The sequence below is a fragment of the Mesoplodon bidens genome (assembly GCF_964165515.1).
Source record: "Mesoplodon bidens genome assembly, chromosome: 11".
Lineage (NCBI taxonomy): Eukaryota > Metazoa > Chordata > Mammalia > Artiodactyla > Ziphiidae > Mesoplodon > Mesoplodon bidens.
In genome coordinates, this window is record NC_138167.1 from 77,870,416 (window position 1) to 77,894,245 (window position 23,830).

At 40.4% G+C, this 23,830-nt stretch overlaps 1 protein-coding gene across 1 annotated transcript in view; it reads right to left on the reverse strand.

Annotated features, from left to right (window-relative positions):
* UTP20 (UTP20 small subunit processome component) overlaps nucleotides 1-18,415 on the reverse strand; it is a 93,542-nt gene extending 75,127 nt beyond the window's left edge. Inside the window, exons 1-12 of the mRNA XM_081248276.1 lie at nucleotides 18,210-18,415; nucleotides 17,227-17,307; nucleotides 14,705-14,771; nucleotides 14,453-14,585; nucleotides 13,809-13,997; nucleotides 10,505-10,586; nucleotides 9,696-9,833; nucleotides 8,916-9,071; nucleotides 8,211-8,357; nucleotides 7,992-8,126; nucleotides 6,337-6,414; nucleotides 4,461-4,639 (exon numbers count right to left, since the gene is read on the reverse strand). Of these exons, the coding sequence (XP_081104402.1) occupies nucleotides 4,461-4,639; nucleotides 6,337-6,414; nucleotides 7,992-8,126; nucleotides 8,211-8,357; nucleotides 8,916-9,071; nucleotides 9,696-9,833; nucleotides 10,505-10,586; nucleotides 13,809-13,997; nucleotides 14,453-14,585; nucleotides 14,705-14,771; nucleotides 17,227-17,307; nucleotides 18,210-18,254 (1,430 nt within the window). The 5' untranslated portion in view covers nucleotides 18,255-18,415. The remainder of the gene's footprint in view (nucleotides 1-4,460; nucleotides 4,640-6,336; nucleotides 6,415-7,991; nucleotides 8,127-8,210; nucleotides 8,358-8,915; nucleotides 9,072-9,695; nucleotides 9,834-10,504; nucleotides 10,587-13,808; nucleotides 13,998-14,452; nucleotides 14,586-14,704; nucleotides 14,772-17,226; nucleotides 17,308-18,209) is intronic.
* Between the last annotated feature and the right edge of the window lie 5,415 nt (nucleotides 18,416-23,830).

Sequence of the window (23,830 nt, forward strand, 5' to 3'; positions counted from 1 at the left end):
TGGTAATTTCTAAAAGTCACTATACCTTGATATACAGTCTTTCTAGTATTAACCATAACTCAATAATCGGCAAAAATCTTACGAATAAAATATTGAGATGCTTTATAAAGATGACTCATTAGCTGCCATGTCATTCCCCTGCTTCGTCACACCTGCCAATGAGCTCCTCCAATAAAATCCATACTCACCTCATCCTGTAAGGCCTTGGGTGATACGACCCTCCCCTCCTTCACTCACTTCCTCTCATTCCACTCTCCTCCTTACTCAATGCTCTTTATCCACACAGGCTTTCCTTTTGTTCCTCAAACACACTCGGCTTATTCCCATCCCAGAGCCTTTGCCGGCACGCTTCCCTCTGCCTGGAAAGCCTTTCACCCAGCCTTTCTTTGCCAGGTTGGATCCTTCCACCATTACAATCGGACCAAAGGTCCCCTTTCTAGACAGGAGTAGTGCTGCCTCTCTGTCTACTCTGTCTCAAAGCCCTGTTTTATTTTTCTTTTTATCACTATCTAAAATTAACTTGTTTGTTTATCTGCCTCACACGCCTGTCCCCGCAAGACTGTCATCTCCCCCAAAGAAGAAACCTTTTTCTTTTTCATTATTATATCCCAGTGCCTAGAACAGTGTCTGATACAATAAGTATCTGTCAAATGACGGAATAAATTTATCTTCTCAAGAGTCTTTTCACATCGATTATCTCCTTTTATTCTCACAATAAATCTGTGAGATAAGTGGATGGAGTGTGATCAGGAATATTCAGACAAAGGTGACCATTCACGTATTATTCTATGGGGTGATGGAAGTTTTCTTAGACAAAGAAATACAGAAACTGTGGCACTCACCTTAAGTTAGTATGCTTCCATTTATTAGGAATGATAAGGGAACTGATTTCCTGATCTATAAATTCTAGAGGCACACCCACTCAACTATTTGAAACACAGTAAGCAGAATCCTCTCAAATATTTACATAAACTTTGTTTCGACTTCCAAAGAGTATGTACTGTTTTTAATGAAATTGAGAAAGTAATCCATAGACCTTTTAACAATTCAAACAATGCAAAGGTTTATAATCTGAAAGCTAATAGTCACTTCTTTCTTCTCTTTACCATCCTCTTGTCATAAACAAAGGTAACAGTTTTGTGTCTCTTTAGGGGGTCGTCAATTCTCCCCAAATTGACCTACAGATTTAATGCAATTCAAATCAAAATCCCAGCAAGGTTTTTTTTTTTTTTTTTTTGGTAGACATAGACAAGTTTCTTCTAAAATTTATACAAAAGGGCAAAGGACCAGGAATAGATGAAACAATCTTGAAAAAGAAGAATACAGTGTAAGGAATTTTTTTAAAGATTTCCAGATTTATTTTATGCTATAGTAACAAGATTGTGGCATTAGAGGAGGACAGACACATAGATCAATGAAACAGAATAAGAGCCAGAAACAGTCCCACACACTTGTGCCCAGCTGATTTCTGACACAAAAGCAAAAGCAGTTCAATGAGGAAGAACAGCCTTTTCAACAAATGTGGCCAGAGCAGTGGACATTCAGAGGCAAAAAAGGAAACTTGACCTAAACTTCACACCTTATATAAAAATTAACTCGGGGCCTCCCTGGTGGCGCAGTGGTTGAGAGTCCGCCTGCCGATGCAGGGGATACGGGTTCATGCCCCGGTCTGGGAGGATCCCATATGCCGCGGAGCGGCTGGGCCCGTGAGCCATGGCCGCTGGGCCTGCGCGTCCGGAGCCTGTGCTCCGCAACGGGAGAGGCCACAACAGTGAGAGGCCCGCATACTGCAAAAAGAGAAAAAAAAAAAAAAAAAAAAAAAAAATTAACTCATAATGGATCATGGACTTAAATGTAAAACATAAAATGATAAAACTTAAAAAAATAGGAGAAAATACTTGGGACCTATAGTTAGGCAAACAGTTCTTAGACTTGACATCAAAAGCATTATCCATAAAAGGAAAAGTTGATACATTGGACCTCATCAAAATTTAAAACACTGACCACTGAAAAATCTTGTTAAGCAAAGGAAGACAAGTTACAGACTGGGAGAAAATATTTGCACCATCACGAAGCAGACAAAAGGACTTGTATTAGAATATATAAACACTCTCAAAACTCAACAGCAAAGAAACAATCAAATCAGAAAATGGGCCAAGGAAATGAACAGATATTTCAGTAAAGACGACATGCAGATGGCAAATAAGCACATGAAAAGATGTTCAACATCCTTAGCCATTAGGGAAATGCAAATTAAAACCACAGTGAGATAGATATCACTATATCCTATCAGGCCGGCAAAAACAAAAAAACAGTGAAAATAACAAATACTGGCAAGGATGCAGAGAAACTGGATCACCCATACTGCTGCTGGGAACGTAAAATGGCACAGTCACTCTGGAAAACCATTTGGCAGTTTCTTATAAAACTGAACATGGGGCTTCCCTGGTGGCACAGTGGTTAAGAGTCCGCCTGCCAATGCAGGGGACATGGGTTTGTGCCCCGGTCCGGGAAGATCCCACATGCCGTGGAGCGGCTGGGTCCATGAGCCATGGCCGCTGAGCCTGCGTGTCCGGAACCTGTGCTCCGCAACGGGAGAGGCCGCAACAGTGAGAGGCCCGCATACCGCAAAAAAACCCCCAAAAACTGAACATGAAAAATAAAACGAAGCAACAAACAAAACTACAACAACAACAAAAAACTGCAAAACAAAAACAAAAGCCCCAAAACTGAACATGCCCTTACCCTATAACCCAGTAAGTCCACTTTGGGGCATTTATCTCAGAGAAGTGGAAAGCTGCGTACATGAATGTTTATAACAGCTTTATTCATAAGAGCCAAAAACCAGGAATGACCTAGTTATTCCTTTCAACAAGTGAATGTTTAAACAGACGGCTACATCCATTACCATGGAATACTACTCAGGAATAGCACACAAAGACGCTCAACATAAAAAGGAGTGGATTACTGATGCACACAACAACTTAGATGGGTCTCAAGGGAATTGTGTTGAGTGAAAAAGCCAATCTCAAAAGCTGTACTGCATAATTTATATAATATTCTTGAAATGACAAAATTGTAAAAATGGAGAATAAGACTAGTGGTTGCCAGCAGTTAGGGATGGAGTGGGGAGTGGCAGGGTGAGTGTGGCTATTAAAAAGTAGCACGAGGGATCCCTGGTGGCGCAGCGGTTGGGAGTCTGCCTGCCGATGCAGGGGGCGTGGGTTTGTGCCCCAGTCCGGGAGAATCCCACATGCTGCAAAGTGGCTGCGCCTGTGAGCCGTGGCTGCTGGGCCTGCGCATACAGGGCCTGTGCTCCGCAGCGGGACACGCCACAACAGTTGAGAGGCCCGCGTACCGCAAAAAAGAAAAAAGAAAAGAAAAGAAAAGAAAAAGAACAAGTAGCACGAGAGATCCTTGCAGTGATAGTACAGCTCTGTATCTTGACTTTGGTGGTAGTTGTGAATAGACATGAGATAAAACTGCACAGAACTACATATCCATATACATACAAACACAGAGATGAGTGATGTAAAACTGGTAAATCTGAATAAGGTTGGTGGATTGTACCAATGTCAATTTTCTGGTTGTGATATTGCACTCAGCTTTTGTATTGGGTTGGCCAAAAAGTTCATTCAGGTTGTTCCGTAACATCGTGTGGAAAAACCCGAACGAACTTTTTGGCCTAGTCAAATAAGATGTTGCCACCAGGGGAAACTAAGTGAAACGTATATGGAAACTCTCTGTCCTATTATAACCACACATGAATATACAATTGTTTTAAAATAAAAGGTTGAGAAAATTAATAGTGACCTCTTTCTTTCACTTACCACACTCTGGAAGTTAAATAACCTGTTTCTGTATCCTTTCACACGTGTTCCTATGCTTATATATACTTTTGGTTTTAACTTTGCAAAATGGGATCACGTACTCTTCTACAACTTGGTTTATTTATTTTTTAAAATTTATTTATCTATCTATTTTTGGCTGCATTGGGTCTTTGTTGCCGTGCACGGGCTTTCTCTAGCTGCGGCAAGCGGGGGCTACTCTTCGTTGCGGTGTGCAGGCTTCTCTTGTTGCAGAGCACGGGCTCTAGGCATGCGGGCTTCAGCAGTTGTGGCATGTAGGCTCAGTAGCTGTGGCTCGCGGGCTCAGCAGTTGTAGCTCATGGGCTCTAGAGAGCAGGCTCAGTAGTTGTGGTCCACGGGCTTAGTTGTTCCACGGCATGTGGGATCTTCCCGGACCAGGGCTCGAACCTGTGTCCCCTGCATTGGCAGGTGGATTCTTAACCACTGTGCCACCAGGGAAGTCCTACAACTTGCTTTTTTCACATAACAATGTATCACGGACATCTTTCCAGTTAATACATGTAGATCTTCAGTTTTTACAGTATTCTGAATGCATTATTTTTAAATGGGTAATCCTACCAAGAATACAGGGAATAAAGACTTAGAACTTACCCCACTGTCTGTTCTGAGAAAAGCAGAGGGTACTTCTCAATTGCCATGGAGCCAGTGGTGGGAGGTGCTGCTTTGTTCAGAATGAGTTTGGCCAAAATGGCCAGAGCTTCATCTTTGCCTGCAGCGTCATCACTCAGGAAGCAATTCTCAATATACAAGAGAAAGCTGGGTAGAAAAAGCTAAAAATAAGAAAGAAAATCACATTTATTAACAACAGATATAAATTTCAGAACACCTAATGAAGAGAAGATTCTAACACTTCCACAGAGAAAAAAAGAGATCATAGATAAAGGCTCAGGAATCATAATGACATCAGACCTCTGCAAAGGAACAGTGGAGGCCAGAAGACAATGGAGCAATGCCTGAAAAACTAAGGGAAAATGACAGAATCTAGAATGCTGTACCCAGCGTACTGGTAATGTAGTTTGAGGAGAGAATAAAGACACTTACAGATGCACTAAATCTCAAAATTTTACTTCCATTCACCCTTTCTCAGGAACCTCTGGAGAATGTGTTCCATCAAAATAAGAGTGGAAACTACAATAAGAGAAAGAGACATGGGACCCAGGAAACAGGAGAGAGGCAAGTCCTAGTATGACATCTGTGCAGTGGGCAGAGAAAGCAACCTGTTCAGACTTGAATGGCTCTAGGAGGGATGTCTCCTAAAAAGAAAATAGAACAACAAAGAGCTGCCAAATGATCTGCCGGTTTGCCACGTGAAAGGCATTCTATGATGCTGTTGGCAGACTCACCAGCAATTTCAAGTTTTTAAAGAATGAGGCAATTGGTAACTTCAGGAAAAATGAAAGGGTATACAAAAAAGGAAATGTAATTATAAAATACTCCTTGATTATAGGGATTAAGTATTTAATGAATATGAATTCAACCAAAATTTATAATGCAACTTTGTTGAGCAGATGAGAAGCGTAAAAGAACTAGAAGTCCACCTACCCAGGAGGAAGCCTAAAGATGAGGACTAAAATTAATGAGTCAAGGAAAAGCAGTATGTTCAGATGATTTAAAAATATAAAGTAAATACTAGAAAAAAATAGCTAAAAATCATTAGATGTGCTTGTTCCTGGTGAGGAAGATGGGAGTGGGAATGAAGTGAGTGCCTCTTAGCTCTGTGCAACGTTTTAAACAACATACATAGGGTACTCTGATAAAAATAAGTTTTTTAAAAAAAGGTCACAGGGACCAGGGGAGACGGAAAAGATGCAGCTGCTAAGAAAACCAGAGAGAAATAAAGAGCCCTCACTGGGCAGGAAGCAACAGGGCTAGGACATGTATAAAGAAGTGTTTTTCTGAGACAAATGAAAATATATATTAAAGACTAAAGGGAAAAATGAGAGAAGAGATACAGAGATTTCCATGAAGTGTACTGTAGAATCACCAGTTAGAAAGAGTGGCAAGTGTTTGATGAGGGTGAGGGGCAAGGATAAAATAAACTCAGGATTTGGTGAGAAAGATTTCTACCTCATTCTATCAGGGAGCAATTCATTCTGTAGCAATGAAATGAATTCATAACCCTCCTCCAATGCAAACTGTTTCAGAAACTACTTTCTATGCTTCAAATTCACAGTTTAAGCTCCTTAAGCCATTTTTTTCAAATTTATCACATGGTTCTATAACTTCCTAAAAGATTATTAAAAAAACAAATTGGTTACCTAGTATCATTTAAAATGCTTAGCATGTGGAATAAAGTTTCACATATGACCTAGAACTGGAATATAACTGCTTTAAAAAAAAATACATGAACTAAAACATCAAATACTTATTCTATTCCTTTCAAAAAACAAAATCATAGGATTTTTAAATTGATTATATCATGACAAATTTAAAACAAAACAAATCCAAGACTTAACATCTCACTCACCTGCTCAAACTGCTTCATAGCAAACATGACTTCCGAAAAGTCCAAAATTAAGCATCTTTCAAATCTGCTCTCAAAAATCTGTGGACCACAGGCAAAGAATAGTAATGTAAATACAAAGAGAGTACTTTCCCATTCCTGAAAATAAAAACATCCGAGACCTTCAAGGTCCTCTAAGTTGCAAGCAGGAAGTGTGGGATGCTTGATACAAGTTAAAATAGTCATGGAAGGCAAAAAGAACTGGATTGTTGAATTTGCCACTGTGCAGATGGACACACCAGGTGTGAGACACAGGCACTGGGCCTTCCTCCTCGGGAAAGAAGCTACTAGAGTAAAGGTACGGTGGGCACACTTCAACCAGTATTCTAAGTGCTCGGCCTTCTCCAAAGGGACTTACAAATGTGAAGGGCTGTGTTTCTAGTGATTGCCTAAGAGCTGCTCCATTCTTTCCCAGCTACAGAGAATTACAAAAGGGCAAGTAGCACGACTTTACACCTTCCTCTAAACTTTATACTGTTGCACTACATGAAGCTAGGAAGAACCTAACTGATCTATTTTCAATTCCACTTCCCTCCAATTCATCTTCTAAACTCACTAAAATGCCAATCTCATTAAATCATTTCCCTGCTTAACATTTTTCCAGGGCCCTCCACTACTTGGAGGATAAAATCCAACCTAACTTTTCAAAGCCAGGCAAAGCCTTGCTGATATACATCACACTTCATGTGTCCATGTGCCCAGCAACATAGATTTTTGAACATATTTTTGCCATTCTCTCTCCTAGAGTTTTTAACACCTTCTCTGACTGGCAGACTGCTATTTAACCATCAAGGACTATCTAAAATATTAGTCCTTTGAAAAGCTTTCTCTGTCCCTCAACCCCAGACAGAATTAACCTTTATGTTTCGACGTGACATAAATAGACTGACTCAACAGATTTTAACTACATACTCCCAGGGCCCCACTTCCCTAACAATAAAAAATCACAGGCAGGACTTCCCTGGTGGTGTAGTGGTTAAGAATCCGCCTGCCAATGCAGGGGACATGGGTTCGAGCCCTGGTCTGGGAAGATCCCACGTGCTGCAAGCAACTAAGCCCGTGTGCCACAACTACTGAGCCTGAGCTCTAGAGCCCGTGAGCCACAACTACTAAGCCCGTGTGCCACAACTACTGAAGCCTGCGTGCCTAGAGCCCGTGCTCCGCAACAAGAGAAGCCACCGCAATAAGAAGCCCACGCACCGCAACAAAGAGTAGTCCCCGCTCGCCATTAACTAGAGAAAGCCTGCACGCCGTAACGAAGACCCAACGCAACCAAAAATAAAAATTAATTAATTAATTTTTAAAATAAAAAAGTTTTTTAAATCACAGGCAAAAATAAGTAAATAAATAAAATAAAAGTGTCCACTCTGCAATATCTAGTCCATAGCCTGAACTTGGTTAAGTAAATATTTGTTTGCTGAATATCTGCTGAACAGATTTAGCTTTTATCACATTTTGTTTTGCTTATTTCCCTTAAAGCACGCGATTCACATCTCAACAAGATTATAAATTCCCTGAAGACAGAGCCTTTGCCAAGCTTCATTTATATTCCCCAGAAGGCTTACTCAACACTAAACACAGTATTAACTACTCAGTTAATATTTGCAAAAGTAAATTACTTTTTCTATGGTTTCTTCGATGAGGGTCCCTGGCAAGGAAACATTTTCACCTAGGATCAAAGCAGAAATTACATCCAAGAGGGTCGCCCGGCAAGATGTGGAGAGATGGGCTGTTTGTAATGTTTGAGACAATACCTGTAAAATAAAAGGAAAAACAATGCACACTTAGCAATCAGCCTCTAATGAATAAGCTCTAAGCAAATTAAGTTGGGAACTCACTTTACAAACGTCAACAGGTTTGGTTATCTTTGATCCATTTCCATGTTTTACAAGTATCAGATATGTTTCTAACAACCTTTTAAACTGTTCAGAACTTTCCCCACAGTTAGTCTTGGTTACTTTCGTATGTAGATCCAGGAGTGATTCCTGTAAACGAAGAATTTATAAGAAAGAATAATTACCAAAGATCAAACTCATCTGTTAATTTAATAACGAAAATATTGTGTGAAGCAGTTCAAATTTTCATTCTTTTTCTGTGAAAGAAAAGGACACATTTACTGGGAGTCACTGATGATAACCGCTAACATTTCTGAATGCACTATTGTAAGTTCTTTACAAGTATTTCCTCGTAATCCTCACTGGCAGGGAATACTATTATCCCCATTTCCCAGATGAAAAAACTAAGGACCAGAGACTTAAATTTTCCCAAGTCACACTAGCAGTAAGTGACAAAGCCAGGATTCAAACAGAGGCCTCAAGCTCCAAAGCCTGTGCTCTTAACCACTATGCTCTACTGCATCTCAAGCTATCAAAGCAAGTAAAAATAGTACAGGGGATAGAGGTAAGGAAAATCCTAGTAAGTATATAAAAATATGATGACAACAATTATAAAATACAATATCCAGGAGTGATCTGCTTAATTAAGAACAACAATCAACTCTTAGACTCCTATTTACACACAAATACTTAAAAATCAGAACTCACTTGCAAACATTCAAAAAATATACCAAAATGTTCCTTGTAGATGTAGAATGCTGTGGATTTGACCATGTTTTTGAGTGTTTCTCCAACTAAAATCCATGGAAGTTGAGTTTCTGTTTCAGTAACTGGTCCTAGCTTTTGCAAAATTAGCTTCACTGCCTGTGGGAATCCAAGAATCATGAAAATGAACATGCACACTCTTGTTCTCAAGTATTACATTGGTATTTCCCTCTCTGATTATTCCCCACTCTGCTTAAGCTACCTTAAAATCTGATCCAGGATAATCAAGGATATGGCAGCTCTGGTGGTTAACTGCGTGTCCCAGAAGAAATTTCCAAACTACGATGGGGAATTTTATCACACAATATCCCCCCGTCCCCCATCGATCAAGTTATGTCACCTTCTAGCATCCAGGATGAAGAGAGCAGTGATTTAAAAAATTTTTTGATTGACAGATTGATTTTTTGGCCGTGCTGCATGGCAAGTGAGATCTTAGTTCCCCAACCAGGGATTAAACCCATGCCCCCCGCAGTGGAAGCGCAGAGTCTTAACCACTGGACCACCAGGGAAGTCCCGAGCAGTGATTTTTTTTTTTTTAATGAAAAATACCTAATGACCCAGGGCCTACAGTAGGTAAGCATTGTTTTTAAAGCCCTAATGCGCCCCATTGAATGTTTTCTATTTATTCTAGGCAATCCTCTCTCCATGTCGTCTGTGTAAATCTTAACTATTTTCTTTTAATCCCTTTCACATAGATTCAAGGAACTCCTCCCAGTTATTTACCGTCTCTGTACAGGAGTGAAACATATTTCTAACTCCTTTGCACATTTCAAAGAGCAACTGTCCAACTCCTTCTACTTTTTCCGGATGTTCGTCAAGATCAAGAAACATTAAGTTGAAAAGTGCATTTTTATCAGAAACCTAAAACACAAAATGCAAATGGAAAACTGTATTTACAACATAAACATATCCTAATGAATAATTATGATTTGCTATTCTAAAGATTCATATTTAAACGTAATTAGGATAAAAATTCTAAAAGGAATAGTGACACTTGCAATGATTTCAAACTGTTGCAAGAGTATATTATCACTTGTAATGTCACACAAAAGAGTGATTAATTCATTGGTATAACATGAAGGTATGTACCAAGAAAAACTACATAAGGCAACATTCTATCTTTTAAGGTAAATAGTATGCTTATATTTTATGAGTATAAAAGAAATTTAATAGCAATGTTTTTGTTTTATCACAAAAACTCTATTAAAAACAAACACAAATGACACTATACAATCAGTTCCTTCCAGGAAATTTTTATAAAAATTTCTGTTAATCTCACTGTTCATGCATAGACCGACTTGAATTAGAGAAATATATATATATACACTAAGTAAGAATAAAAGAGTAACCCCAATTATTTCACATTAGTAAGCAAAAACCACCTTATGGTGAGATAAACTCAAAACAGTAACAGGTTTCTCTTTATATAAAAAATATTAGTCCATAATAACTATATTATAAAAGATATCTGCTTCCGTTCATCAGATTCTTGAGGATTAATGAGCAATAAACACATAAATGATCAAACTAACCTTTCTCATCAAAAAAGTAAAGCTTTCAGCAGCAAAATTTCTTATATGTAGTTTTCTATGAGCCAGAAGTGTACTATACATGCTATAAATGAGAAAATAAGACATGTTTAATTAATCATCATTTTAATAAAGATGTACTACATGTTAACTATATGCCCAACACTGTGCAAGGTATGCAAGAAAGATGTAGCAGCTATAATAACACAGATGTTTAAAATCTCATTCGATTACCATGACACCCACATGTCAAACAGAAGACTGAAGGTCATAGACATTAAGAATCCTAGGATTGGTGGCACTGGTCATATAAGAAAGACTATGAAAAGATGAAACTTGTAGTGATCCCTGAATGACAGGAAGAATCCAGGTGGGGACTGGGGACCAGAGATCAAAGCAAGAGCAAACACGGGGTGGGCAGAAGTGATCACAGTCAAGGGATAACAGAGAGGGACTTCCCTGGTGGCGCAGTGGTTAAGAATCCACCTGCCAATGCAGGGGACACGGGTTCGAGCCCTGGTCCGGGAAGATCCCACATGCCGCAGAGCAACTAAGCCCGTGCGCCACAACTACTGAGCCTGTACTCTAGAGCCCACCAGCCACAACTACTGAGCCCACGTGCCACAACTACTCAGACCCGCGCCTAGAGCCTGTGCTCTGCAACAAGAGAAGCACCGCAAGGAGAAGCCCAGGTATCACACTCAAGAGTAGCCCCTGCCCGCCACAACTAGAGAAAGCTCATGCACGGCAACAAAGACCCAACGCAGCCAAAAATAAATAAATTAATTAATTTAAAAAAAAGAGAGAGAGGTATCAGAGAGGCTCGTCTGTCTAAAGGAAGGATGATATGGGTGGGGAAGGCAGCTCCAGATACAGGTGCTCGGGTCAACAGGTGGCTCTGAACACTAAGCAAAGGAGTGGGGATTCTAGCTTACATTTAAGTAAGCACTTACTATGTTACTTCATCTCATCAGCACAACGACTCTGTGAGGTAGGAACTATTATCCCTATCCTATAGATAACGAAATAGGGGCAGAAAGGCTACGCAACATACTCAAGGTCATACAGCCATGCAGCTGTAACTAAATAATGACTCATATAATCACATTGTTTAAACTGGTCTCCCAAATGAAAGAAGAGCATGGAATATATCTCTCCTATTTCTGCCATATCTCCAGCCCCTAATTGTTCCCTGGTCATAGCAGGTACTAATAAGTGTTGGCTGAATAAGAAATGAATAGTTTCAGAAAGAGAAATTGGGCACCAGTATAGGGTGATATAAAGGAAGAAAGAGGCTGGCAGTCCAACTAGGAAGTTATTCAAGTCATAAAAGCTTGGGCAAACAAGGGCATGACAGAGGGCCAGTGGCAGAGGGAAATGGTAATGGATGAACCCAAGAGACATTTCAAGGGTCCCTGCAATGAAACCAAAGACCTTATAGTATCCCCAAGGCCCGTTATGGCCAGGCCCCCTACCACCACATCTCTGACATCACCTGATTACTCTCCCCCAAACACGCTGCTGCACCACCCAGGCTTCCTCACTGTTCCTCGCTCATGCAAGCCCCATGCCTAAGACGTTCTTCCCCTGATAAAATGTAAACTTCGTAAGAGGGATTTTTATCTGGTTTATTTGTGAGTGCGTCTCAAGCCTGATACACAGTGTACAATAAGTAGTCACTGGATTGAGCACGGGAATAGCAGAATCAAGAAAATGTGAAGTGTTTGAAGACAACTGGGTCAAAGATGCCTCTAAGTGGCCAAATCTCAGTGATGGGAAGAGTGATGGTATCACCGTTAGAAACTGGGTGACCAAACAAAGCCTGGCATTGAGTACATATTTACTGATCACACAAATGAATGAGAAGAGCTGGCTTGAACAGGAGTGTGCAGACTTTGATTTCAACAACAGTCAAGTGAAAATATCCAGGCTGCTGAAGATGTCATACAGAAAGCAAATAAATTTATAACTGGAGAGCCTGACTCAGGAGATAAAAAAGTAACAGCAGAAGTCATGAAACCAAAAAAACTATATATCCCCCAAGATCTTGCTGGTCTTTAATGAAGTAATCTCGGTAGATTTTACCAAAATCTTCATAGAGAACTAGTAAAGGTCAGAAAAATAGTTCTTTCTCATTCCGTGTTCAAAGGAGGGTAGAGTGAAGGGAGGTGGTACACAAACAAAATCGACAGTCCTATCCCATATCCATACTTATACTGGGTTGGGGTAAAAGGTTAATCTTACGTGTTCCTGTGCCAGTTGAAGTATGTAGAAGTAATCAGGACGCCAAGTAGAAAATTCCATTAAGTCCCAGATTGAAATAGATTACAAACAATCTTTGCCTTAGTTTAAACAAAAAGCTGGTACAGAATTCATTCTCTTTCCCTGTCCACACTTACTTACAAATACTGAGTGTCTCTTTTGTCTTAATCAATATTTTAGGGGCAAGGAAAATGCAAATATTTAACATGGGGTTCTTGAAGAGTTTATAGGTTTGCAGAGGACACCATTACATTAGAACAAACGATTATAACAGAAGTCATGTGACATAAGTGGTAGAGAATGCCAGACATATTCAGAGTACAAAGCTCTGATTTCTGGACAAGGTGCCCGGGCATGTATATGGAAGCTATGGATTCAAGTCAGGCTTTGATAGTGGGGGGTCTGATTTCAATACCTGGAGATAAGAGAAGGTCAGGTCAATGCAGACTGATGGACCACTTTGGCTGGAGAACCAACTTTTTATAAGGAAATAATTAGAGACTGAGCTTGAAAGGAAGTTTGGCGTCAGACTGAAGACAGGGAAAAGGCAATTAAAGAACATATTAAAGTTAGGTAGCCATGTCAGCAGGTGCAAGTGACAGGTATTATGCGTGTTTTCATTAAATACAGATGGGAGTCAGAAAGTCTCTGCTGGTTGTCAGTATCAATAAAAACTGCCCTTGACCAAAAAATTAAAAATTAAAAACTTAAATGCTAAAAAATATCATTGTAGAAGAGGATCATTCTACTTAGGGGCTTCAAGCACACAGTTGTTTCCCCAGAGGCAATCTCCACTATTCGATATATGTATATTGCTCTTGCTTGCAAAACTGATGCAGATGGGGAGCAGAACTGACTGCAAATGGGCATGAGAAATCCCTTGGAGATGATGGAAATGTTCTTAAACTGGATTGTGGTGATGGTTGCATAACTTTATAAATTTACTAAACAGCACTGAATCATATATAAAATAAAATAAAATTTTAAAGCAAAAAAAAAGAAGAAGAAGAAAAGAAAAACCCATGTGAGAGAGAGGAATGGTCACCTGTATATATTGGACATGTCCTTCACCATTAGTCTCCACAGGTACTTGTACAGATAGGACAGTGAGGTGAAAGCCCATTCTAACAACTCCGTGTCCTGAGTCTCCAGGATTGAAGCGATAGTCAGGAAAAAATCCTGAAAATGTGGATAGAAGTCCGTCTGCAGATCTCGTGCCAACTGTACAACTAAACTGGATGAAAGAAAGAAGGAGAGGTAACTGATTCTGATACATGTAGATCAAAAACCAAATACTACAAATCTGTTTCACAAATGACAACCTATCGCCTATGATGAAAGGATTAATTAAAGCTACTAAACCAAGTCTCAAGAGAGGTATAAAATTTTTCACGTTTTAAGAGTTGAGCAAAGAAATCAGGCTAGAGCTTGTACCTTCCATCACAAGTTATAGTCAGTCATTCCTATAGTGTCAAAGAAAAATCAGGTTCTTGTAAAAGTATAAAAAGCAAAAAAGTATACCCCTAAGATTCTGCTTTACAGTAATGTACTAATATTTTCATCTAACAAAAAAAGGTAAATTCTTGTTTCTAAATTACAAACACCAGATCTAAAGCATATGTAGCTATAAAACAACCTTTCTTAAAATTCAGGTAAATGTTGTTGCCTTTCTTTGAACATGCTACTTACTCCAAAAGGGGTTGATAGGCATAACTGTTCTTGACTTGCAGGTGAGTCTTCAAACTCTGAACTATCTCATTTTGATGATAGACTAGCTGATTGAAAGACTGGCATTTGTGAATAACTTCTTTGTAAAATTTCCCTGGGTGGGGGGGAAAAAAAAGAATAAGTTCTGCTTTTCCATCACACCAATATTTAGCTGTTTTGACCATATATAGTACAAATGATGGGTGAATAAAATAGAAACAAAATAGAAAATACCAAAGTGCTCCGTAAGGTTCAGTTCTCTCCACTTCAGTAGACCCTCAAAAAAGTAGGTTTCAACTTCCTGCCAAGATTAAAGCAGTTCATTAATCAGACAACTCAAAGAAAAACTATAATCAAAGTAAATAAGAATAATGATATATTAATACCTTAAGACAGTGATGATAGTCAAGAGTTGAAAAACTCCTCTTAGTTTTTTTTTAAACAGGGCATTAACTAACACATCTAAAAAAGCAATCAGGTGTAAAATATGGGCAGAAGATTTAAAACTATGTAACAGTCACACTAAAAAAATTTTTTTTTTCTGTTTTTCACAATTTTAGGCCAAGAAAAATGTTGACTCTTACAGTTCTTTCATTCTGCTTTTGGAAATATGAATTGCTACAACCTTATAGACAAGTAATCTGGCATTTCTATTAAAATTAAAAACAGGTATGTCGGGCTTCCCTGGTGGCGCAGTGGTTGAGAGTCTGCCTGCCGATGCAGGGGACGCGGGTTCGTACCCCTGTCCCGGAAGATCCCACGTGCCGCGGAGCGGCTGGGCCCGCGAGCCATGGCCGCGGAGCCTGTGTGTCCGGAGCCTGTGCTCCGCAATGGGAGAGGCCACAGCAGTGAGAGGCCCGCGTACAGCAAAAAACAAAACAAAACAAAACAAAAAAACAGGTATGTCCTTTGATCCAGCAATTCCCTTTTTGGAGATATTTCTTATAAAATTTGTAAATATACAAGTATAAAGACATTCATTCAGCTTTATTGTAGTGGTGGTGGGGACATAAAAAAGCCTAAATATCCAACAAAAGGAAAATGGTTGGTATACATATTATGGTCTCTACATAATAAGGTATATTATGTGGCTATTAAAAAGAATTATATCTATTATTAAATTAGAAGGATGTTGATAGTATACTTTCAAAGTGAGAAAAGCAAGTTTCATAGTGAAGTAAATGGTAGGAACCAATTTTTCTTTAAAAAAAAAAAAACCTCTATAAGTGTTTGCACATATTTATATGAGAGAAAAGTTCTTACTTAGATGACTACCGAATCATCACAACTGGTTACCCTGACTCCAGAGCAACTGGTTGTTCTTTCCTCCACATTAAAGCCAGAGAGAGATCTAAACTTTACAACTGATCATGTCACACATTCCCCTGCCTTATAATCCTAGAATGACTTCCCATAGCTTCAGGATAAATCCAAACTTAGCTTGACATATGAAGCCCTTCATGGTCCTTGATTATCTCTTCAGCTTTATCTCTCACCAGCTACCCCCTTCGCCCATCTGCAGTCACCATCAACATAAACAAACATCCCACATGCAATTATAAGCATACTGAAATGCTTTGGCGTTTCTTGAATGTGACATGCTCTCTTTAGCCTCTGTTCCTTTATAAAGGCTTCTTCCTCAGCCTGAAACAGCCTTTCCTGTTCTCTTTGCCATGCTAAAACCTATACAAACAAGACTCAATTCAGGTATCACCTTGTCTACTTCACCTTTCTGGACACCTCACCTTACACCCTCACAGAATCTAGGTTAGGATCACTTCATGGTGAGTTCTCAAAGCATTATGTGCCTACCTAGATAACATCATTAACACACTGAATTCACATATTGGAGACAAGGCATTCAAAGAGATAGTGAGCGGAGTCTGACTAGAGTCAAGTGAAAAATAGTAAAAACTGACCTTGAATCCCTAATTTAAAGGCATGTTATACAGGACCTTAAAAGGCTGGCAGAGAAATAATGACTTGATGCAGCGAAAACAAGATTTTTTTTTTTTTTTTTTTTTTTTTTTTTTTTTGTGATACGCGGGCCTCTCACTGTTGTGGCCTCTCCCGTTGCGGAGCACAGGCTCCGGACGCGCAGGCTCAGCGGCCACGGCTCACGGGCCCAGCCGCTCCGCGGCATGTGGGATCCTCCCAGAGCGGGGCACGAACCCGCGTCCCCTGCATCGGCAGGCGGACGCTCAACCACTGCGCCACCAGGGAAGCCCGAAAACAAGATTTTTGAGTAGAGGTGTGACTGAGTTACAGCATGGTTAGAACTGGAAAAAATTATGTGGTTTAGCTCCCCCATGTTTTTTAATAAAGGAGGAAACTGAGCCCCAGGAAAGTGACTTGCTCAAAACCTCTTGAAAATTGTAGTTTCAGGAATACGGATCTGTAGCAGTGCTCGGAATGCACATGGGAAGCGAGTGGTTGGAATCAGAAGCCACCTGAGAATCAAGTAAATTTTCTAACACCACATCACCCAATAGAACTTTCAGCAATGATGGAAAATGTTCCATATCTGCACTTGGTCAGTATGGTAGCAACTAGCCACATATGGCTACTGAGCATTAGAATTTTTAATTTACTTTACTTTAAATCTAATTTGTTATGTGTGGCTACTGTTTGAGACAGCACAGGTCTAATGCATTTCATGTTCATAAAAGAATGGCTTGAGAAACAATTCACTTCAAAGAGAATCTAAAAATCCAACTATGAATACTTGAAGATCAGCTCATTTAACATTCTCTTACCTCATCATAGCTTGCAGTTCTATCAATCCGGTGAATAATATCGATATTCACATTTCCCAATCGTTCAGCAAACGTAAGAAACTGCGGGGGAGAAGTATATTTACAACACATCCACATTTTATACTTATCATATCTTGAATATCTGTTTGAGTGCTGTATAAAAATCATACGTGGACAATGTCCTTGTGGCAGTATAAAGTTTAAAGGTTCAATGTGCCTCCTTACGTTCTATCATTAGAAATAATGTTATGCTTCGCTTACAATTTCAGAGTTGTATTTTCAATCAATCGTAAAATGTATAACTGAGTTTTACAACTAGAAGTAGACATCACTGATAAATCACAAAAGTTAATTTTAAAAACAAACTGAAAGACAAATGCACTGCACTACTGTACGAAGATAATGAAATATTTCTATGGATATATTTGCAAAATGTCATTTCAAACAAAATTTCCATGCTAGACTGATGGATTGACCTAGGTAAAAGCTAGCAACGTGGCCTCGCCAGATCTACTGCTAGGTTTCATACCCTGCTGCAGGTACAGGATCTGGCTAAGTCGTGGCAACAACAGTGTTTTTAAACATATACAGACCTACGGCTGTAGACTAACAAAGAAACCCTCAAGGAGCAAACCGGGAAAGTGGTTAGTAGCCAGTAGCTGGAAATCACTCACCTCCTCCCACCGGCCCGCCCCCCATTCGGTCTTCAAGGATAAAAGAGCAGGAAAGAATTCCTAAACAGTTAGTTTGTGACACTGAATTTAACTCTGGCCTGAAGAGAAGTCTCAGCCAGGCCAGACGCCACAAAACATGGGCGAAATCTGCAGTTGAAGCTTCCTTCCCCATCCCATATTTACTACACCCGGAGAGAGAGAGGCTCTTTTGCTAGAGCCTCCGGACAAATGACTTCCGCTCGGCCCAGAGCACTGTAGCCCCGGGAGTCCCGCTCAGAACTAGTCCCACGGCCAAGTTTCTTCACTCACCCGGTAAGTGTTCTCGATCTTGTGAGAAACTGGCTTTGGCTTCATGGCTGCAGAGGGGCGGCGGCCCGCGAGGATCTCGGGAGGAGTTGAAGGGATGCTACTGACTGCAGACAAGGGAAACTGGCTCCCACACTTGCACTCCCACGTACTCAGACTCTTTCTCACGTGCGGCTTGAACCCCTGGGCGCCGCCATGTTGGAGACGGGTAGCCGGCTGAGCGGGTCACGTGGGCGGAAGAAGCGGACGGAGCAGGCGCGCCCGCCCCCTGCGGCCGGCTGGAAGCTGGGAGGCTCTGGCTTAGTGGGTATGTGGGCGCGGCGTTTTTTGAACTCTCTTCAGTAAAGGTTTATAAGAAAAATGTGTATTTTTATCATAAAAGAAAACATGCCTGTCATCATTAACAGCCAACAGCTACTACCTCTCACTATGTATACTGCACCAGGCAAAGTTCTTTACATTCCTAATTTCACAGTAAAGCGCATTGTGAATGTTGCATGACTACAGATGAGGTACATATTTCTAAGTCCCTCTGGCATGCGGAGAAAGCAAGGATGTGCAGCCGGTAAGTGGCAGTCTGGCAGAGGTCACTGAGTTCCAATGTCTGATATTCTTTTTTTCTTTTAACATCTTTATTGGAGTATAATTGCTTTACAATGGTGTGTTAGTTTCTACTTTATAACAAAGTGAACCAGTTATACATATGTTCCCATATCTCTTCCCTCTTGCATCTCCCTCCCTCCTACCCTCCCTATCCCACCCCTGCAATGTCTGATATTCTTAACCACTATTTTTCCATTTAAAATTGGAAAGGACTTTTAAAGAAAACTCATGGTTTCATGCACAACCAGTTAACGTTTTGGTATTTTCCTACCATTCTTATGTCCTGTTAAGCGTAATTATACAAACAGGTGTGTGTGTGTGTGTGTGTGTGTGTGTGTGTTTTCACTTACTCATTCAACAAATATTTCTTGACAGTCTGCTATGGGCCAGGCTCTGTTCTGTGAGCTGAAAAAGAGACTAATAATATTAATAATAATTTTGTTTGGAAATGTTCAGTCTGAGGTGCTTACATCTTAGATAGACAAGAAGAGATATTCAGTAGACAAATTGAATATATTCCTGCCTAGACCTCAGTGTAGAGGTCAGGGCTGGAGGTGTGACTTAAATACACTTTACAGAAAGTGTGAAGTTATTTAAAGCCATGGAACTGGATGAGATGTTTTAGGGAGAGAGTGATGAAAAGGAGGACAAAGAAGAGAAGAGGACCCAAGTTGAGCGTTGGAATGCTCCAACATTTAGCAGTGACCAGAAAGGTTACTGGGAAAGAGAGCCAGTGAGGTAGAAACAGACTAGTCCTAGCCTGGAAGCAGAGCCAGTGGCCAACTATAGTGAAAACTGAGGAGAGAGAAGTAGCTGCTGAACCTGACAAGGTGATGGTCACTGATGACCTTGACAAGTATGGTCCGGTGTAGAGGAAAGGAAGCAAAATATGTATGGATTGAGGAGGGAATCAGGTGAAGAAGTAAAGTAGATAAAACACTTTCATATTGTTATTGGCATTACAACATCAATGTTTTTATGTTATCACAGGGTTGCTGTAAATATTTTTAATGGATTCATAGCATTTATGGATTTTATTTTTTAATAATAAAATATAGAAGTGCCCAATGTTTGACTGGCTTCCAGTAAGCTAATTGGCTTTTTTTCTTTTTTTTCCCTTAGGTGGTTCTTCACCTTGTTGGGTCACAGAGCCTTCAAGGAGTCTAAGAAAGCTGTAGACCTTCTCTTCAGAAAAATACTAATAAGCTCATTCACACTAAAATGTAGATGATTTCAAAGAGAAGTCTGCAGTTACCTGAGGGTAAGAGCCCCTACTCTAAGCAATGTTCCCAACCTATTGCTAAAATTACCCCCAGATAATTGTGTCCTTTTGCTTCTCTGTTATTTATTTTTGGTAATGGAGTTAGTGGGACAATAAGGAGTAGAGAGAAACATGAAAATCAAAAAACTGACACAAGTTATATATTGCATTGTTACTCATTATATGATCCGTATAATATCGACAGCTCTGGTTGAACAATTTATCAATACAACATGGTGGTTAAGAGCATAGATGCTAGAACCAGATTGCCTGGGTTTGAATCCTACCTCTGCCATTTATTACTGGTGTAGTCTTGGGGAAGTTACTTACCCTCTCTGAGCCTCAATTCCTTTTATGTAAAATGGAGCTAATGAAAGCACCTACCTTATAGGGCGTTGCTGTGCAGAGTAAAGAAGCTAATGGATGAAAGGTGCCAGGTACCATAACTGTACAACCTTTGACAAGTTACCTAACCTTCCTGAGACCCAACTTCCTGATCTATTAAAAGGAAGTCATAATAATACCAGTTTTTCAAGGAATTGTATTGGCACACAGAGAATGGTATAAATGTTTGCTGAATGGATAAGTAGTCTACTGTCCGGCTACCTGACAAGGTCCTTAAGGGAAGAAACCATGTACTTTTTCAACTTCGTATCACCAGTGTATCCCCTGAACTTAAGAGTTTAATGAATGTTTGTTGAATTAACAAAGCCTACAGTACTTTGTTTGACCGTGACAAACTCAAGACTAATGTAACTCCTGCACTGGATGCGGGTTGTGCCACAGGATGTTTAAGGTTTCTCCCAAAGCTGTTTCTGAGGTTCTGTGGAATATCCAAAGCAGCCATGAAAAACATCACTGTTTACTTATGAGTCTTCTTGCCCCCCAGCTTTTGCCCTCCATGCCAAGGCCTTAAACACCCCTTGCAATCCTCTGTTTCTTTTTACCACAATGATTCTGCCTGCCGCATCCATTCCAGCTAGTTCACTTAGACACATAATTCTTTCGTTCCTTCCTTCTTAAGCTTGATTAGGAAGTTTTGCTTTTTAATGTTTGTTTCCTTAGTGCACACTCTAATTTAAAGCCCAAGGGACTACAAGAACACATGAGAAGTTTGCCTAGCCTAGTCATGGAAGGCTTCTAGCTGGAGGTGACATCTAAGCTGAGATCTGGAAGATGGATAGAAGAAAACCAGGCAAGGGAGGAGCAAGGATACAAATGGTGTTATCTAGGTAGAGGGAACAAGGGAAGGAGCAGTATATGCAAGGGTTCAAAGTAGTCAAATACACATTTGGTTATTTTTAGCTCTTAATCCAAAGCCACATCCTCTCAAGTTAGCACTGGGCATTGGTATCACTCTTAGTATCCTTGGGCTAATAAAAATAAAACAAGGAACAGGGTGAAACTCAGAGGTAGGGAGAGCCTCAGTTTCCTTAACTGTAAAGTGGGGACAACAGTAATCCAAGGCTCTTGAAAGATTAGTAAGATATTGTACGTGATGTCAGGAAGGGGGCAGGTCTGCATGGTGGGGCTCAAAAGATGCAGTATATCAAACGGGAAATGATTCTGACTCAGAATAAGGAACCAAGGAAGTGAGCTCTCAAACCGATAGAGGGGAGTGAAGGGAAAAGAAGAAAGCATGGCCAAGGAAGATATTTTAATAACTCTTAATTATGGTAGTTAAGAGAAGCTGACCCAAAGATCGTTCCGTTCTTGTGAGAACCATGTTCACTGTTGTGTATAAATTGGGAGGCAGCAAGAGCATGGAGTTTGAATTCAGAAGAACATTTGGATCCCAATTCTAGGATTTTCCATGTATTAGCTGATAATTGGACCAGTGACTTAATCTCTGAGCCTCAGTTTCCTCACCTTTAACTAATAACCAAGTCTGCCTTTTTACTTGCTGGTTAGTAAGGAGATCCTTTGACATAAAGCAGGTCAAAGTCTCTTGTAACTTATACATGCCTATATGAACAGTCTTTCTTATTTTTATTGTTTCTTTTTCAACCATATGATCGCTTTTTAGCACTGAGACCATTGAGCTTCTATTCTCCTTTCCTGGTTTATGCCTCAGGCATCAGAGACATTAGACCAGAAATTGCCAAGTGGTAGGCTTCACCAGCCCAGTGTGGCACACAGATATATTTTGCTTACCAAAAATGTTCTTGAAATATTTTTTTTTTTTTTGCGGTACGCGGGCCTCTCACTGTTGTGGCCTCTCCCGCTGCGGAGCACAGGCTCCGGATGCGCAGGCTCAGCGGCCATGGCTCACGGGCCCAGCCGCTCCGCGGCATATGGGATCCTCCCGGACCGGGGCACGAACCCGTATCCCCTGCATCGGCAGGCGGACTCTCAACCACTGCGCCACCAGGGAGGCCCTTTGAAATATTTTAATTTGTAAAAAATCTGGAGCTTTCAAGTGAAAATCCAGATTTCTAGCCTCTCTTGAAAAATTTAAAAAATCCACAACACTGGGCCCACATTTGGAAGAGCAGCAATCACTCCCTGTACTCCAAGCCCTGACCCCCTCGCTGGTCTATGTCTGAGGTACCCACCTGGCTCCCTCAGGCATTTCATTTTGCAGCACCTGCTCAAGAAGAAGGCTGTTGTTGTCTTCGGTTTTAAATATGTCTCTTCCAGAGAGCAGATCATTGACGCTGCTGCCATTTTTACTGTTTAATACAGTGAGTGACTCAGCATTTTACAGGGGAGCTGGTGCAGTTTTTCCGTCGGTGTGAAAATATATGGAACACCCTTCCCCACCTCCTGAAACACACATACAGACATGCACACACGCTACTGCCTTCTGTGTTCAGCTTGTTTTCCTTGCCCACTTTCACTCACTGTTGGCATTTGTGTCGTGAACCTTAAATTCCTTATTTTCTTTTAAGAGATGTCAGAGGATAACCTAAATTAACCTGCTTTTTGAACAATTTAAACACCTACATATTTTTACATATTCACTTTCATGATTTCTACTCTTTATTTTTATCCTTAACTTGACATCTTCTGTAGGAAGGATAAAGGTCTCACAGTTTGGATTTATCTCCCCTTCTCCATTTTCCCACCCTCCCCTTGGTTATATCTTTGCATCCGAATTGGCTTTTGTTCTATTACGTCTTAGTTGCTTCTTTGAAGGAGAGGAGAGCTTGGACTCTGCTGCCAGGTGTCCCAGGCTCACACCCTTGTCACTGCTATGTGAACCTCAGTTTACTCACCACCAAATTAAGGGTAATACTGGTGCCCCTCATGGAGCTGTTCCAAAGAGTCACTAACCTACTACTTTGGTTATCAAGTGTGGTCCCCAAACAGCAGCATCAGCACCCGATCGGAACTTGTTAGACATGTGAATTCTCAGGCTTCACCCCAAGCCTGTTGAATCAAAAACTCTGGGGATGGGGCCCAGTAATCTGTACTTTCACAAGCCTTCCAGGTGATTCTGCTGCAGGCTCAAGTTTGGTCATCACTCACCTCCTGTATGTTAAAGCACTTAGAACCTTGTCTAGCACATCCCATGTGCTATAGAATGTGTTTACTATTATTACTGTTTAGTCTTTTATAAGTACTTGCTATTATCATTATTTTGTTCTCCTATCCACATCTGCAAGGTAGGTCGTATAATCCTCACTTTAAAGATGAGGGATCTGAAGTTCGGAGAACTGCTAAGTGGTGGAAAGACTTGAATTCAGGTCTTCTAATTTCAGTTTGCCTTTTTGCCACCCCACAGCTTAAGAGTGTGAACTAGAAGGGACAGGTTTAG